Consider the following 18202-nt stretch of genomic DNA (forward strand, 5'->3'; position numbering starts at 1 on the left):
CATAGTTCAAAGGTCCTTTGAACCTAAGATGACTTAAATTTCTTTGGATTTATATTTTGAGATGCCTCAGTCAGTACAGTGGTCCAAGTCTCCAAAAAAAAAAAAAAAAGAAAAAGAAAATAAACAAAAAAGTACCTTTACAAATCTTTCAAGAATACCTAAACAGTTTTTATGTTAAGGCTCTGTTTTTACTTAATAAACCTTATAAAAGCCAAAAAAGGAGTCAGATGGTTAAAACAAGTTCTCTCTTCACCCCCACCCAGAGACAACCACTTTCAGTTCCTTCAGCTTTTTCTTGTGTTATCTCCATAACTCTGTATATCATGATTGTATTTTTATGCACTCTCTATTTTTAATTTTTAAAAGATTTTATTTATTTGTCAGAGAGATTGAGAGAGAGCATGAGCATAAGCAGGGGGAGCTAGCTGCAGGCAGAGGGAGAAGCAGGCTCCTCGCTGAGCAGAAAGCCCAAAGATGTAGGACTTGATCCTGGTATGACTAGGTCCCTGGGATCACGACCTGAGCCAGAGGCAGATGCTTAACCCACTGAGCCATGCAGACATCCCTCATGGATTCTTTAAAAAAAATTTTTAGGGATGCCTGGGTGGCTTAGTTGGTTAAATGTCTGACTTGATTTTGACTCCCTGGTCATGATCTCATAGTTATGAGATTGAACCTGGTGTTGGGCTTCACACCCAGCTGGAGATCTTCCCTCTCCCTCTGCTCCTCCCTGGCCCCCCCCAAAAAATTTTTTTAGCTATTTCCCCATCTTCTCAGTAAAGTTACATCATAATTTTGTTTAAATCATTATTGAATTTACATATTATGAATGTTGTTATAAACACTATTCAAAGCGGAATATGTGGAATATTATTTTTCATGTTTGCATAATTTCTTATTTTCTCTGGAATTGATAATATAGTTTTTAAATTTCTTTAGTTTTCTATAAATTTCTCACTTCATCAACCTTAGGCTCTCCATCAATTGTCAAAATCTCCTTTCAAGATGTTTGAGGGTCTCAAACTTCATCTCTTTGGAGAAACCTCTTTTGGAGACTCCTGATTTCTGATCTTTTCTTTTCTTTTTTTTTTTTTAAGATTTTATTTATTTATTTGACAGAGATAGACACAGCTAGAAAGGGAACACAAGCAGGGGAAGTGGGAGAGGCAGATGCAGGCTTCCTGCTGAGCAGGGAGACTGATGCAGGGCTCTATCCTGGGACCCTGGTATCATGACTTGAGCTAAAGGCAGATGCTTAATGACTGAGCCACCCAGGTGCCCCATATGGGGCTGGTTCCCAGGACCCTGAGATCATGACCTGAGTTAGAGGCAGATACTTAACTGACTAAGGCACTCAGCACCCTCCCCCATCCTGATTTCTAGTCTTTCCTGTTTTCTTCTATGCCTGGTGTGTTAATTCACCTCCTTTTCACCACAGTCCTTGGAGGTTGTCTTTAATGTGTCTTTGTGTTGAATTCTTTTTGGGTTCCATGTCTTACTTGGTTCACTCTCTCATTTTGGTAGAGGACATTGTTTAATAGCATACTTTCTATTCTCATTTTTTTTTTTAAAGATTTATTTATTAGAGAACACATAAGCAGACTCCCCTCTGAGTGGGGAGCCTGATGTGAGGCTTGATCCCAGGACCCTGATCATGAACTGAGCTGAAGTCAGATGCTTAACCGACTGAGCCCCCGAGGTGCCCCTCTACTCCCACTGTTGATTCATAGTTTGAAGAAGTATAGAATCCTAGGTTGGAAATAACTCCTTTTAATTTTTGAAGGCATTGTTCCACTGTTTTCAAACTTGCAGTGTTGTTGAGTAGTGTGCAGCCAGTTGGATTTTGATTTTTAATATGTAAGCTGTTTTTCTCCTTAATGAAATCTTGTAGGACTTACTCTTTTTGTCTCTAGTGTTCTGAAATTTCCAATTCCACAGCACAGGTTTATTTTCATTGTACTGGGTGGTTGTTAAACCCTCTTAATCTAGAAATTTGGGTCCCTTCAGTTCAGGGAGATTAGTTTAATTTCTTCCCCTTCGTCATTTCTTTCTTTCTTTCTTTCTTTTTTTTTTTTTTAATTTTATTTATTTATTTGACAGAAAGAGATCACAAGTAGGCAGAGAGGCGGTGGTGGGGTGGTGGGTGGTGGTGGGAGGAAGCAGGCTCCCCACTGAGCAGAGAGTTGGATATGAGACTGGATCCCAGGATGCTGAGATCATGACCTGAGCTGACGACAGAGGCTTAACCCACTGAGCCACCCAGGTACCCACCTTTGTTGCTCTTTTTAAGATTTTTTTTTTTAAGATTTTATTTATTTATCTTTCAGAGGGAGAGCGAGAGCGAGCACAGGCAGACAGAGTGAAAGGCAGAGTCAGAGGGAGAAGCAGGCTCCCCGTGGAGCAAGGAGCCCAATGTGGGACTCCATCCCAGGACGCTGGGATCATGACCTGAGCCGAAGGCAGCTGCTTAACCAACTGAGCCACCCAGACATCCCTAAGATTTTTTCTTTTACTAGAATACCTGTTTTTGGGATTTTGAAACTCCTAGAATAGTCCTGTAATTTTCTTTCTTTTTTTTTTTAACTTTATAATTTTTAATTTTTTATAAACATATATTTTTATCCCCAGGGGTACAGGTCTGTGAATCACCAGGTTTACACACTTCATAGCACTCACCAAAGCACATCCCCTCTCCAATGTCCATAATCCCATCCCCTTCTCCCAAACCCCCTCCCCCCAGCAACCCTCAGTTTGTTTTGTGAGATTAAGAGTCACTTATGGTTTGTCTCCCTCCCAATCCCATCTTGTTTCATTTATGCTTCTCCTACCCAATTAAGCCCCCAAGTCCTGTAATTTTCTTACTTTGTTTTGTACTTTACATTTCTGTCTTTGCAAAAAAAAATTTTTTTTTTAAGATTTCATTTATTTGAGGGCGCCTGGGTGGCTCAGCGGATTAAAGCCTCTGTCTTGGGCTCAGGTCATGATCCCAGGGTCCTGGGATCAAGATTGGGCTCTCTTGCTCTGCAGGAAGCCTGCTTTCTCCTCTCTCTCTGCATGCTTCTCTGCCTACTTGTGATCTCTGTCTGTCAAATAAATAAATAAAATATTTAAAAAAAAAAAGATTTTATTTATTTGACAGAGAGTGGAGGAGGGGCAAGGCGAGAGGGAGAAGCAGACTTCCTGCTGAGCAGGGAGCCCCGTGCAGGGCTCAATCCCAGGACCCAGAGATTAACGCCTGAGCTGAAGTCAGACACTTAACCAACTGAGCCACCCAGTTGCCCCTCACCATTTTTTAAGGTGTATAATCCAGTGACTTTTAGTATATTCACAGAATTGTGCAATTAGTCTCCACAATCTAATTTTAGAACATTTTCATCTCTCCCCCACCCTCTAAAAGACCCCATGCCCATTAGCAGTCCCTCTATATCCCCTATCCCCAGCCCTAGCCAACTGTTAATCTACTCCATGTCGCTGTAGATTTGTCTTTTCTGGATTTTTTTTTTTTTTTTTAGATATTTTATTTATTTATTTGACAGAGAGAGATCACAAGTAGGCAGAGAGGCAGGCAGAGAGAGAGAGGGAAGCAGGCTCCCTGCTGAGCAGAGAGCCCGATGCGGGACTTGATCCCAGGACCCTGAGCCGAAGGCAGCGGCTTAACCCACTGAGCCACCCAGGCGCCCTAAGATTTTTTTTTTTTTTTTTAATTTATTTGACAGAGATCACAAGTAGGCAGAGAGAGAGGAGGAAGCAGGCTCCTTCCTGAGCAGAGAGCCGATTTTGTTTTCTTTACATTAGCATGTTTTCATGGTTCATTCATGATGTGGCATGTATCAGAACTCCATTCCCCCCCTTTATCTTTCTTCATTCCTTTTTATTCTGAATAGTGCTACCAGATTCTATGTATATAACACATTTTATTCATTCATCAGTTGATAGACATTTGGGTAGCTTCCCATTTTTGCTTATTGTGAATATGCTACTGTGTACATTCATGGACAAGATTTTGTGTGCACATATGTTTTTATTTCTCTTGTATATGCCTAGAAGTGCAGTTGCTGGGTATAATCTTCTTTAGACCTGAGTTATTAATTTCTTCTTCTGGGTTTTTAATTTAGAGACTGTTTTTTTCTCTGAATGTTCTTTTTGTTAAAAACAAAAACATGTTGTTTTGTTTTATGGGTATACTATCTTATCTGCCTCAGGATATTATTCATAGTTTTTTGAGAAATTTTTCTCTTTCCTGCAATAGTCGCTATTTCTTCAAATAGATTTTAGTTAGTTTTGATGTTTGACTTTAAAATTAAAGGGTTTCCTCAAGTGTCTGATAATCCTTGATTATCTGCTTTGAAAGTTTAATACCAGAACACTGGTTCTGAACTGGTGATTGATATTTATTTCTGGGATTCACTGTAAAGTGGTCTGCTGGGCAATTTTGATGATCCCCTTGTATCAGTATCTTGATTTGTTTCAGCATGGTCAGTTTCCCCAGAAAACTGTCTAATCTCCTATCTCCTGTCTGTCATTGTTCTAGAAGTCTGTTGATGGAAGAGGGCTGGGGGTGTTGGAAGGCAGGTGCAGGTTCCATTCAGTATGTGAATTTTCACTTCATCTCTCTGTATCTGAGAGTTGAACAACTTCTTCTTCTCCTTCTTCTTCTTTTAAAGTTTTTATTTTATTTTATTTTTAGTAATCTCTGCACCTAACATGGGACTTGAACTCACTACCCCAGAGATCAAAAGTCACATGTTCTTCCACTTAAGCCAGCCAGGCGCCCCTGAACTGCTTCTTAAATAGCTTTCCAACCAGTCCTGTTGTTTCTAGCTCCACCCTCACCACCACTTCCAGAGTCACCTGGTGCTGCTGCCAAGTCCTGAATCTTTTTTTGGACATGGTGGTTCTGTGGTGTAATTTGGGTTGCTTGGCTTTCTCCACTGCTGGCTTAGAATTCAGCTTTCACTAGTCTGTGAAATAGATGATGACTCTTCCAAAATTTTGTTGCAGTTATCATTTTTTCTGTTCTTTTTCTTGAAAATACATGTTTTTTAAAAAATTTACTGGGGCGCCTGGGTCGCTTGGTTGGTTGGGCATCTGCTTTCGGCTCAAGTCAGGATCCCAGGGTTCTGGGATCCAGTACCTTGTCTGGCTCCATGCTCAGTGGAGAGTCTGCTTCTCCCTCTCCCTCTCCCTCTGCTGCTTGTGTGCTCTCACTTGCTCACTCTGCCTCTCAATTGAATAAATAAAAAAATTTTTTAAAAAAGCTTACTGTTTCTGGGGCGCCTGGGTGGCTCAGTGCATTAAAGCGTCTGCCTTCAGCTCAGGTCATGATCTCAGGGTCCTGGGATCGAGCCCCGCATCGGGCTCTCTGCTCGGCGGGGAGCCTGCTTCCTCCTCTCTCTCTGCCTGCCTCTCTGCCTACTTGTGATCTCCTTCTGTCAAATAAATAAATAAAATCTTAAAAAAAAAAGTTTACTGTTTCTTAGTGGGGTTTTGGAAAAGAGTTAAGGTAAATGTGCGTATTAAATCCACCATTTTGATTTTTTGTCCTTATCTATTGAACTTATTACGTTTTATTTTTAATGGCCAACCTTTGCACATCTGTTATTCTATACCTTGATTCCTGGAGTCCAAGTCAACCTAATTATGATGTTGTAAGATCTAAATGTTTATGAGTTAAATACTGATCAAAAGATAATTAGGATAAATGTAATTTTGTGTTTTTTTTCCTTCTTAATATATTTGTTAATTGCATCGCCTCTTTGACCCTTCACAAGGGTGTAAAAATTTTTCTTTGAGAGAGCACAAGCAGGGGGAGCAGCAAACAAAGGGAGAGGGAGAAGCGGGCTTCTCACTGAGCAGGAAGCCTAATGTAGGAAAGGATTGGTAAAATATGGTTTGATACTTGACACTTTTTTCATATCTGATATACATGTCAATTCAGGGTTGACAGATTACAGATGACTGTGACTAGCTCTTAAGCTCTACGTATGTGAGACCAGTTTTTGACTGGTTGGGTTCTATGGATTTAGGTCTGTACTGAATCTAGACTTAAAGATGGACTCATACTGAGTGTAGATCTGAGAGTTCTCCATCACTCTTTGTTCAGAGCCCTGGAGAGTTTCTGTTCGCTTAACTCAGTTATTCTGACCAGGCCTCCAGGGAGTCTCAGCACTGTGATTATTATGGGCCAAACACTCTTGAGGCTAGATCCAGGCAGTCCTTAGAAATAGAGCTTGTTGATAGGCTGGTTAGCCCATGACTAGAGTTCCACTATATTAAGCAAAAATCCTGTAAAAAAAAATCACACCAGTGGGGCACCTGGGTGGCACAGTGGGTTAAGCCTTTGCCTTCGGCTCAGGTCATGGTCTCAGGGTCCTGGGATCGAGCCCCACATCGGGCTCTCAGCTCAGCTGGGAGCCTGCTTACCCCTCTCTCTGCCTACTTATAATCTCTATCAAATAAATAAAATCTTTAAAAAAGAAATCACCCCAGTATTTATTCTAATAATGCTTATAAGGTATTCATAATTGGGGGGCAACTGTTTAATGGGTATATGGTTTCCTTTTGGGGGCAATGAAAAATTTTTGAACTAGAGGTGGTGGTGGTTGCACTGCCTTGTAAGTAAGTGTTCACTCTGAAGTGGTTAGTTTTCTGTTATGTAAATTTCACTTAAAAGATATGTGCAGTTTATTAACAGTGTCTTATATGTAAGCCTTTGTAAAATGACTTACTTTTTGCAGTAGGGAGAATTATGTATTTGTTGTAGAGGATGTCTAATATATGGATAAATGAAAGTTAAGATCATAATTATATTGGGGCACCTGGGTGGCTCAGTCTGTTAAGTGTTTGCCTTTGGCTCAGGTCATGATCTCAGGGTTCTGGGATTAAGTCCCACATCAGGCTTCCTGCTCTGTGAGGAGACTGATTCTCCCTCTCCCTTTGCTTGCTGCTCCCCGTTTGTGCTCTCTCTCTCAAATAGATAAATAAAATCTTAAAAAAAAAAAAATCAATTATTCTATCTCAGAAGTAACTACGTTTAACCTTTTTTTAATTTTTTTTTTTTCTAAGATTTTGTTTATTTACTTGACAGACAGAGATCACAAGTAGGCAAGAGAGGCAGGCAGGGAGAACAAGGAGGAAGCGGGCTCTCCGAGGAGCAGAGAGCCCGAGCGGCACCCAATCCCAGGACCCCAAGATCATGAACTGAGCCGAAAGCAGAGGCTTTAACCCACTGAGCCACCCAGGAGCCCCACATTTAACCTTTTTATGTGTGTATTTATTAATTTAAGAATACATGAAATTAAACATGTATAAAAAGAGTATAGTAAAATACATATTCATGTACTTTTTTTTTCCTCCACTGAAATAGAGACTTTCTATTTGGTGCATAGCCTGAATGTTTTCCTCTTTTAATGTTTATAAAAGTAGCTTTCTTTTTAAAGATTTTATTTACTTGTTTCACAGAGAGAAAAACAGAGAGGGAACATAAGCAGGGGAAGTGGGAGAGGGAGAAGTAGGGTCCCTGCTCAGCGGGGAGCCCAACGCAGGGCTCCATCCCAGACCCCAGGGATCATTGAAATACTTTGTGTCAAAAGTTTTGTTTTTTTTTTAAATTTTTTTAAGATCTTATTTATTTATTTGACAGAGATCACAAGTAGGCAGAGAGGCAGGCAGAGAGAGAGGAGGAAGCAGGCTCCCTGCTGAGCAGAGAGCCCGATGCGGGACTCGATCCCAGGACCCTGAGCCGAAGGCAGCGGCTTAACCCACTGAGCCACCCAGGCGCCCTGTGTCAAAAGTTTTACATGAATCTCTTTCTTGGGGCACCTGGCTGGCTTAGTCAGAGGAATATGTGATTCTTTATCTCAGGGTTTTGAGTTTGAGCCCACATTGGTTGTAGAGATTAGTTAAAAAATATAATAAAATCTTTAAATGAATCTCCTAATTAGACATTTAAGGTGTTTTATATTGTTTTCTATTTTAAATAAGAAATTTGGGGTGCCTGGGTGGCTCAATTGATTGAACAACTGCCTTTAGCTCAGGTCATGATCAATGGAGTCCTGAGATAAGAGTCCCACATTGGGCTCCTTGCTCAACAGAGGGTCTGCTTCTCCCTCTGACTATCCCCCTCTCATGCTCGCTCTCTCTCATTCTCTCTCTCTCTCTCAAATAAATAAATAAAATATTTTTTAAAAATAATAAATTTGCACTGAACAGTATTATAGCTTAAGTCCCAGTTCCATCAAATCATGTCCCTGAAATGGAATTATTGAGTGAGGGGGTATATGAAGTTTCAGGACTGTTGTTTATTGTCCTAATGGCACTTAGAAACACTGAACCAGTTTTTACTCAATCATACTCGAGAGTCTCAAATTAATGACTTTTATCACCTGAGAGGGTACAGAGTAACCCCAGATGTTGAAATGTAAGTGGTTATGGAATATATGCAATGTTTGGCAACCTGTTAGATTTTCTCTTTCCGTTAAAAATCATAGGCAATTAATGCCTTACCAGCTACATCTAGAGTTATATAGCATTTATGTCAGGCAAAATAACACACTAAATGTAAGTTCTTACATAAAAACATGTCTAAGCTTTGAGTTTTCTTTTTTTTATATTAAGATACTTAAAATAAAATACCATTTTAAGTGGATAGTTTGATGAATTTTGGTAGTTGTGTACAAATATATAACTGCCACCATCAATGTAGAAAAGTTTCCTCATCCTCATAAGTTTCTTCGTAATCTTTGCAGTTAATTCCTCCTCCTCATCCTCCTGATCTCTTCAACTTCAGGCAACCACTCCTCTGCCTTCTGTCACTGTAGTGTTTTTTTTTTCTTTTTTGAGAATTTCACATAATTGGAATCGTAAAGTGTATATGGTCTTTTGTGTTTTAATTCTTAGCTTAGCATATTTTTGAGGTTCATTCGTATTACCTGTATTAGCATCTTACTCCTTTATGTTGTTGAATAGTATTCCGTAATATACATATCCACAATTTGTTTATTCGTCAGTTGACAGATATTTGAGTTGCTTCTAGTTTTGAACTATTAAGAGTAATACTGCTATAAACATTTGCATACACATTCTAGGATGGGCATAGGATTTTATTTCTTTTGGGTAAATACTTAAAAGTGGAATTTCTGCGTCATATGGTAATATATGTTTTACTTTGTAAGATACTGTCCTGCTCGTCTCCATTTTGCCTTCCCACCAGCAGTGTATGAGAGTTGCACTTGTTCACATCTCACCCACGGGATGTAGTCTTTTTAACCTCAGCTGGCCTTGTTGGTATATAGTGGTGTCTGTTGACCAATGATACTATAAGCTTTGGATTAACATCTGTTTTATGAATGCTAGCCTGTTTTGAAACAGTACAAAGTAAAATAAGTGTATATTCCCACATTGTAAGAACTGAAGTGGGCTGTGTAAGCATTTGTTCGAATGATTACTATGAAATTGAAGGCCCACCAAACATATGAAATGATTTTAGTAGCTTGGTGATGTACAGTTAAATTTAAGTGTCCTCCTACCCTTAGAAGGATAAGATAATACTTCATTGTTTTTGTTTATATTATGCTGATTCTAGGTTAGTGGTTCACAGGAAAAGGATTAAACAGAATGACTTGTATTGCTGAAAAGACTGGTGACTTGTGAGCTTTGTATTTCTGAGATTATGTATTTCTTGAACAATTGATTGAGAAATTTTAGATGAATTCAGAGATTAGATATAAAAGAAATATTATGAACAAATGATTTATTTCTTTTTGTTCCTCAGGACATTTTCATTCCCTCTCCAAGTTTGGAAGAACGATCAAGTGATGGGAAGAAAGGTGGAGATTTGCATAGTTCATCTTTGACTGTTGAGTGTTCTAAAACTTCAGAGATTGAACCAAAGAATGCCACTGAGGATCTTGGGCTATCTTTGACAGGGGATTCTTGTAAGTTGATGCTTTCTACAAGTGAGTATAGTCAGTCCCCAAAGATGGAGAGCTTGAGTTCTCACAGGATTGATGAAGATGGAGAAAACACACAGATTGAGGATACTGAACCCATGTCTCCAATTCTCAATTCTAAACTTGCTCCTGCTGAAAATGATAATATCCTGATGAATCCAGCACAAGATGGCCAAGTAGAACTGAATCAGAATGATAAAACAAGAGGGGATGACACAGAAACCAGGGACGACGTTAGTATTTTAGCCTCTGGCTGCAAAGGCAGAGAAGAGACTGTAGCAGAGGATGTTTGTATTGATCTTACTTGTGATTCAGGGAGTCAGGCAGTTCCTTCTCCAGCTACTCGATCTGAGGCACTCTCTAGTGTGTTAGATCAGGAGGAAGCTATGGAAATTAAAGAACATCATCCAGAGGAGGGGTCTTCAGGGTCTGAGGTTGAAGAAATCCCTGAGACTCCTTGTGAGAGTCAAGGAGAGGAGCCCAAAGAAGAAAATACGGAGAGTGTCCCTTTGCATCTTTCTCTGACTGAAACTCAGTCCCAAGCGTTCTGTCTTCCAAAAGAAATCCCAAAACAAGAATGCCAGGAAGCTATGGAAGTTGAAACCAGTGTGATTAGTATCGATAGCCCCCCAAAGATTCCAGTACCTGACCAGGAATTGGAACATAAGGATCAGGAAGCGTGGGAAGAAGCTACTTCAGAGGATTCAAGTGTTGTCATTGTAGATGTGAAGGAGCCATCTCCCAGAGTTGATGTTTCTTCTGAACCTTTAGAGGGAGTGGAGAAATGCTCAGATTCCCAGTCGTGGGAGGATGATGCTCCAGAAATAGAACCATGTGCTGAGAATAGAGCTGATGCCCAGGAAGGAAAGAGTGCAGAATATGAAGGAGATCTGAAATCAGTGACTGCAGAAAAGGAACCTGTAGAAGTACATTCTTCACAACCTCCCTTGACTTTAGAAAGAGCAGGTGATGCTCTGGGACCTGACCTAGAGATGCAGCAGGCAGAACCTCCAGAGAAAACTGATAACGCGTTAACAAAAGACTCAAAAATAGCTAATGCAAAGCAGCTGGGCTCAAGTGTAGAAGCCCCGGAACTGGAGAAGGGCTCTGCCCATGCTTCGCAAAGCTTCTGTGAAAGCTCTAGTGGTGAGTGTGCTTGGAAATTGTTGTGTGTTTCCAACCAAATTGTAACTTGGAATGGAAGGTAGGAGGGAACTGTGCTTGTATCAGGGCAGAAAATTTACTTGGAGTTATGGTTATGAATAGCCAATAATAGTTGTATGTCAGCTTTGTAACTCAGGAATAATCAACATGAATTTTCTAAGTATTTGGAAATTGTATCAGTCTTGTTTTCTACTTAGGTCCCAACCGTTTTTTATATTTTTGTATTTTGAAAGTTTCCTTGAAATACAAGGACTTTTTTATTTATTACCCTACATAGTAAAATATTTAGAACTCTGTTAATGAGTGTACTGCTTTTTTCCTCTTTATGGGCAAAAGTTATAAATTTGGTTCAACACATATATATCTTAAATGTTAAACTGGAAAAGGTATTAGTTTGTGTTCTTTACCTATTTTATCTAAGATCAGAATGAGAATATAGATTACTTTCTTTTTTTTAAGATTTTATTTTATTTATTTAACAGAGAGAGCACAAGTAAGCAGAGAGGCAGGCAGAAGGAGAGGGAGAAGACGACTCCCCACTGAGCAGGGAACCCTATGCATGGCTTGATCCCAGAACTCTGTGATCATGACCTGAGCCAGAGGCAGCCGCTTAACCATAATGAGCTATCCAGGTGCCCCATAGATTACTTTCTGAAATATTTGTAGAATATTGTATATGACATTAGCTGAAAAGAATCCTAACTTTCTAAATGCCAAGAGTTCATATAATTTAAAAACAAAGTTTTCAAACTATGAGTTTAAAAAGCGATTGAGTTCATATAATTTAAAAACAAAGCGAACTCCAAAAATAAAAAAAAATAAAAACAAGACACCAAGTTAAGAAAACAAGCCTCTAGGGATATGAAAATGCAGTATTTGGACATCATAGCTATTAGTATGGGTGATGGGAATTTCTGGTGGCTTAAACTTGTCTAGGTGTGATTATTAGTAGTACTTTTTTTGGAGTAGCTTTCAGAATTGCCCCTGTTTGTTAAGAGTTAGGTTTTGTAATCAGGATTCCAAGACACCCCCACCCCACCGCTTTTCAGAACAAGAAAATGTAGCTGAAGAAGATGTTAGGGGTTATGGGTTCAGTCTTTTCTTTCTAAAGTCAGGACTAATTAATAATTAAGGTGGAACTAGAACCTACATCTCCTGATTCTGAAGTCTCTTGCTTTTTACTCCTGTCAAATGTGTAATATCGTTTCTCTGAATCTGACGAATAATGGAAACCATCTGAATGATCTAATATTGTTGAATATTTTTGTAATTGTGTTACATCTAAATACTGTTGTTGACCTACGCTAAGAAAATATTAGAACCTATAGATTGTTTTAATATGGTTACTTAAGATTTTTAAATTATCTTAGCAGTTGTATGCAGAAGAAGCTTCTAACATTGGGATAGTAGTTCTGTCACATTAACTGTATTCTCCATGTATTCTTGCTTACACTATTACTTGGCAGGGACAGTTTTTATCGTGGACATTCCCATAGTAAAACTTATTTTTGCTAATATTTATCTAGATTGTTGAAGATACTAGTAAGTTATTTTCTGCTTACTTCAAGATTTTTTTTTTTTTTTTAAAGATTTTATTTATTTGACAGACAGAGACACAGGGAGAGAGGGGAACACAAGCAAGGCAAGTGGGAGAGGGAGAAGCAGGCTTCCCGCCAAGCAGGGAGCCCGACCTGGGGCTCTATCACAGGACCCTGGGATCATGACCCAAGCTGAAGGCAGATGCCTAACAACTGAGCCACCCAGACACACCAAGATTTTAGTTTTTGAGCAAACAACTAACAATAGTAAAGCCAGTAGTTGGACTTTTAGAGAATTAGTCTAAAGTAAGTCATTCAGAAGAGCATTGCTAGAAAAGAGAAAAAATTATTCTATACTTAAAGTAGTTATTTAGTTGCTAAAAGTTAAAGAGAGACTAAATTAAATGAGAGTAACCTAAAAAGTTAATGGTTCTTTAGTCTGGAAAGACAGAATGAAAGGTATGAATTGGTTGAGTCCCAGGTTTGCTTAATTAGATTTCTGTATACTAAAGTTAGAAGGGTACTTTTGGTTTTTGTTAATAGCTTTATTGATTTAAAAAAAAAAAAAGATACCTGCGCTTAATTGTTAAAGTTCAAACGGAAAGGAGAAGAGGGGGATTTGGGAGAGAAAAGGAGATAATCACTGTTAAGTGCCTGTATCTACGGATAACTTGGGAGACCTTTTCAGACATCCGTTTAAGGAGTCTCTCTTTATAATATTTTACTTGAGAGAGCAAACGAAAGCGTGACCAAGCCTGAGCTAGCGGGCTTGCGTTTTCGAGCTTGAGCCGGAGGGAGGGGCAGAGGCCTAGGGAGGAACAGATTGCCTGCTGAGCAGGGAGCGGGATTCTGGGTGTGATCCCAAGACCCTGAGATCACAATCTGAGGTGAAGGCAGGCGCTTAACTGACTGAGCCACCCAGGTGCCCCTTAAGGAGACCTTGAAATTTGAAAAAGCAAATTTAGAAATATGGTACTTAGAAACCTGCCTCTTTCAATATAAAATAAACTTTTGATAGGTTGATTATGTGAAAAATTGTGACAGGTTAGCAAGTCTGTAATTAAATCCACAAGTGGTAGTCTGTGATAGGTTAATAATGATCAAGGAAGCTAGTGTGTTTGTGCTTTAGCTCTAACTTTTATTGGCTTACTTTATGGAATTATTCTAATTAGCGGTTAATGTCACATAGAGACTGGTAGGGTATACTGTTTATGCATGATGTCACCCAGTATAGAAGTTCTTGTATTTTTAATTAGATGGTTTTTAATCAGTTGTAAGAAGTGACCAGTTCTTTTGAGCACAAAAGAAGATTAAATGGGTTATAGATTGTAACAAAGTTAGAAGTTGGGGAGACCTTCCTGACATTAAGAGCTTTAAATAATTACTTTGAACTAATGAATTCTCTAAAGTCCTTAGTAATAAGGACAAACACCCTGTTCAGCTGGTTTGATGATTGATATTCAGTTTCCTTTTGTTCATTGCTGTCTTTCTTCATAGGTTGGTTTGCTGGCATAGAATAGGATAGCCCATGATAATCTGGGATAGCAAGAAGGGACTTGATAATTTAAACAGCAGGCATGCTAAATGTCAGAGAAAGAATTAAATATGTGGAAAATTCCAGTATTAAAGGCTGAAATATTATTTTGCAGGGTGGTGATAACTTGACTGGATTAGTGGTGTCTTTCAGTTGAGTTGAACAAAATCAGAGAAATGGGAAAGCATTTGGAGGACATTGAATAGAGGCTTTCTGAATATGAATAATTAAAGACTAAAAATAAAGGCTGCATCTGATTAACTGATTGCTGACTAAAGACTTAGGAAATTTTGGCATTTTGACAAGGGGCTAACATGTTCAAAGTAACACTTTATAGGAGTGTTGCTTTGGTTGTTTTTTTCCTGAAAGAATTCTGGGTTGGGGAAAGGGGAAGACTTCAGACAGAGCATGGAGTTGATAGGCTGTTTTAATAATCCAGGAATGAGTCATTGAAGGCCCAGATAAATAGTGTCAGTGTTGCCTGTAAAATTAGACTCTTTTCTTCTATTAAGCTGTAGGAATGCAATGGGATCAGTGGTGCTAAAATAGTTTTTCATAAGTGTTATCTTGTGCCATGCAAAGGAAACCCTCTTACAGGGAAATAGTGTTCAGTAATTAGTGTTTGCATGTTACGTTTGCATATTATAGTATGACATAGACTGATGGACTTAAACATTTCATGTAGATTTTTTAAAAAGTCTGCATGGTCAGTCATAATAGGAGGGATGGTTCCTGTCAATAAAACAGTGCAGTGCAGGTGATTGTTCCAGGAACCAAAATTCTGTAAAATACATCTTTGGAATATTTGATATTTGTGAGATTTTTAGTTTCTGTATCTTCTAAGTATTTCTTTATTAATCTAAACGACTTGCTTTTTTAGGGAATTGCCAGAGAATGAATCCTTACCTACCTGCCCCATTTCTCTTTCCTGTTACTGTAGTGGAATTCTTTGCCATTTAAGATGTGATTCTGAGGGGTGCCTGGGTAGCTTATTTGATTAAGTGTTGTCTTTTGATTTTGGCTCAGGTCGTGATTTCTGGCTCTGCTGCCCGGCAGGGAGTCTGCTTGAAGACTCTTTCTCTCCCTCTCTACCTATCCTCTTGCTCATGCTCGCTCGCTCTCCCTGAAATAAATGAATCCTAAAAAAAAAAAAAAAAAAAGACGTGATTCTGTGATTCTTCGCTCATACTCTACAGTTCCTTTAGTTGAGCATATATACGTCTCACCCTTTATTTCTGAAGTGTTTTTCATTTTCTTTTCATCCCTTCAGGTTACTAATTCATTCTTTCATATGTAGATGTAAGAGATGTTTTTGTTGTTTTGTGACTTTGGAGAAAAAAGTATCAAAGTGCTTTATATAAAAGATAATAGAACAGAAGTAGAATTGGAAAAAGATGAAAAGAGAAAAATGTATTATCAGAAATAAACTTGTTCTTCATCCAGTTCCTGGCAAAGAGCTCCAAAAATCCTTGTAATTTTCTAAGTGATAGGAGTATCTTTTGTTATACTTTTTTTTTTTTTAAAGATTTTCTTTACTTATTTGAGAGAGAGAACACGAACAAGGAGGAGAGGGAGAAGCAGACTGCACTGAGCAGTGACCTGAAGTGGGGCTGGATCCCTGGATGTTGGGATCTGATCTGAGCCAAAGGCAGCTGCTTAACTGACAGTTCTACTCAAGTTCCTCTCTTTGTTATTCATATTAAACCCTTTCAGACACTTACAAGATTATGCCATGAGGTGATTTAGGGTGGAATTTCTATATAGCCTCAGGACAGGGCTGTACACCAGGAAGACCTAGGGGATTGAAACTTTCAGCCCTGCCCACCCTTCTCCTGGAAGGAAGGGCTGGAGAGAGAAAAGCTTGGTAAAAACTCTTGAATAAGATTTAATAAGGTTCCTCTTTGTTAGGAGCCAGGAGGGTGGGTATCTCATCCTAGTTGCTTGGGGCATAAGCTCCTGCTATCTGAACCCTTCTGGACTGCACTTTCAGTATAGCTTCTTCTGGCTCTTCATCTGTGCCTTTTATAATTGGTAAACCTAAGTAAGTGTTTCTCTGAGTACTGTGAGCAGCTCTTGTAAGTTAGTCATTACCTGAAGGAGGCTGTCGTAGGATCTTCAAGATACAGCTAGTTGGTCAATAACACTGGTAACAACCTGGCTTTGTGATTGGCATCTCTAGTGGGGGCAGTCTTGTGGGACTGAGTTTTAAATTTGTGGGATCTGATTCTGTCTCTAGGTAGATAGTGTCAGAATTGAGACACCCAGTCAGTGTCTGCTGAGAATTGGAGAATTGCTTGGTGGTATTAGGATACACAATGGGCAAAATGTTTGTGAAGGAGTAGTGACTGGGTATGGCAGATTGTAGGTATTTTGAGCCATCAAAGGAAAGTAAGTACAAATTTTCATAAGTGATGTTTTAATAGGAGCAGTCTGGCACAGTTCTTTTTTTTCCTCCCAAACTTGGTCATTTTATTAAAAGAGGTAAACAAATCAGAAAATGTGATTTTGGCCGTTGACTAATTTGATTTGTAAAAATTTGGAACCAAGGCCTAGTTAAAAAGTGAAGTTTTATATCTTAACAAATGTTTTATGTTATTGATGACTAACCAAAATGTGTGTATAGGGAGTGCTCATATATGTGAGATTTACCACTGTGTGAAAGACCCGCGGATCCCCTTACCCAAGAATCCAACACTGCCACAGGATGCAAACAGCAAGAGGTTCTTTATTGTTACGCAGGCGCCTGCGGGTGGTCAGCAGCTCCTGCTAGCTGAGCACTCCTGGCTGGGGTGGTGCAGGATTTTTATAGACAGGTACAAACAAGTCCCGGATGGGACGGGGCCGATTGGCTGACAATTTGAACATTTGAAAAAAGGCATACTTGGTGTTAGCGAATTGGCTTTGGAAGACCCCCTCGCGCAAAGAGAAAGGCGGGAAGGGGAAACAAAGAGGGGAAGTTTGACCTTATTACTCAGCAGAAAGACATCCTGCCTACCTGACTATGCAGCCCCCTGTCTACGTGACCTACGTGACCATGCAGCCCCCTTGCCTATGTGACCATGCCTCAGCTATTAGGAGAAGGTATCTTGTTCAAACAGGAGACAAGTGTCATGCCCTAAAAGCCAAGCAGTTACAGAAAGGCAAAAGAGCAGTTACATTGAATTCAACCCTAGGGGAAGGGTCTTTTCACTGCAAGGGGAGGAGGGGTACTCTTACACAACAAAAGAGCAGTTAATTAGTTAACGACGGGGGGGTGGGTGTCTTTCATGTGTGGACATTTAGGTATGAATATTACTGTCATGGCCTAGAGTGAGTGCTGGTCAGTACATGTTACTTCTCATCTCCTGTTTCTTAGGGCCTCTAAACTTTGGATGTCTTCAGTTTTTCTGTTTCCTGGTTGTATGCTTTGTGTCAGTCCTGTTGGTGGCTGTAATGAGCACAGAGAAAAGTAGGAAATTGATTGGGTGGTCTGGTGAGGGGGGTTGGGAATGAGCCCAATTTGGGGAGCACAGGAGAAGAATAATTGAAATATTTCTTGCAGTTCTTTTCAGTTTTACTTTTTTTGATAATTCCATTTTGGTCATCTTTTTTTCCACCTCCAGAAACTCCATTTCATTTCACTTTGCCCAAAGAAGGTGAGATTATCCCACCGTTGACGGGTGCAACTCCACCTCTTATTGGACACCTAAAATTGGAGCCCAAGAGACACAGTACTCCTATTGGTGAGTGGCTAAAACATAATGGTATTTAAAGCAGAATTTCTGAGGTACCATTCTTTTTGCAAGTGATTCTTTTAGATCTGAGGAGTTGGGTCTGCCTGATAAGGTTGGTTTTTGTATTAGGAAGAATAAGGTTGTGGTATTGGATTTTATGAATTTACTCCCAAAAGATTTTGAGCAGTAATGAAAAGAAAGGGTGGAAGGAAGGAACAGAAAGACTACTTATGAGGATTGTATTCTGTTACTTTCAAGGCAGTAGAATCTGAGTGCTAAGGAATGATACAGAGGTATTTTTAT

General features: G+C 39.3%; 1 protein-coding gene across 1 annotated transcript in view; it reads left to right on the forward strand.

The window, feature by feature from the left end:
• The window catches only part of LOC309867080 (TP53-binding protein 1-like), a 64200-nt gene that overhangs the window by 11477 nt on the left and 34521 nt on the right, over positions 1 to 18202 (forward strand). Inside the window, 2 exon segments of the mRNA XM_082735363.1 lie at positions 9773 to 11096; positions 17789 to 17908. Coding sequence (XP_082591489.1) covers positions 9773 to 11096; positions 17789 to 17908 — 1444 coding nt within the window.

The sequence above is a fragment of the Mustela nivalis genome, assembly GCF_964662115.1.
Source record: "Mustela nivalis genome assembly, chromosome: 6".
Lineage (NCBI taxonomy): Eukaryota > Metazoa > Chordata > Mammalia > Carnivora > Mustelidae > Mustela > Mustela nivalis.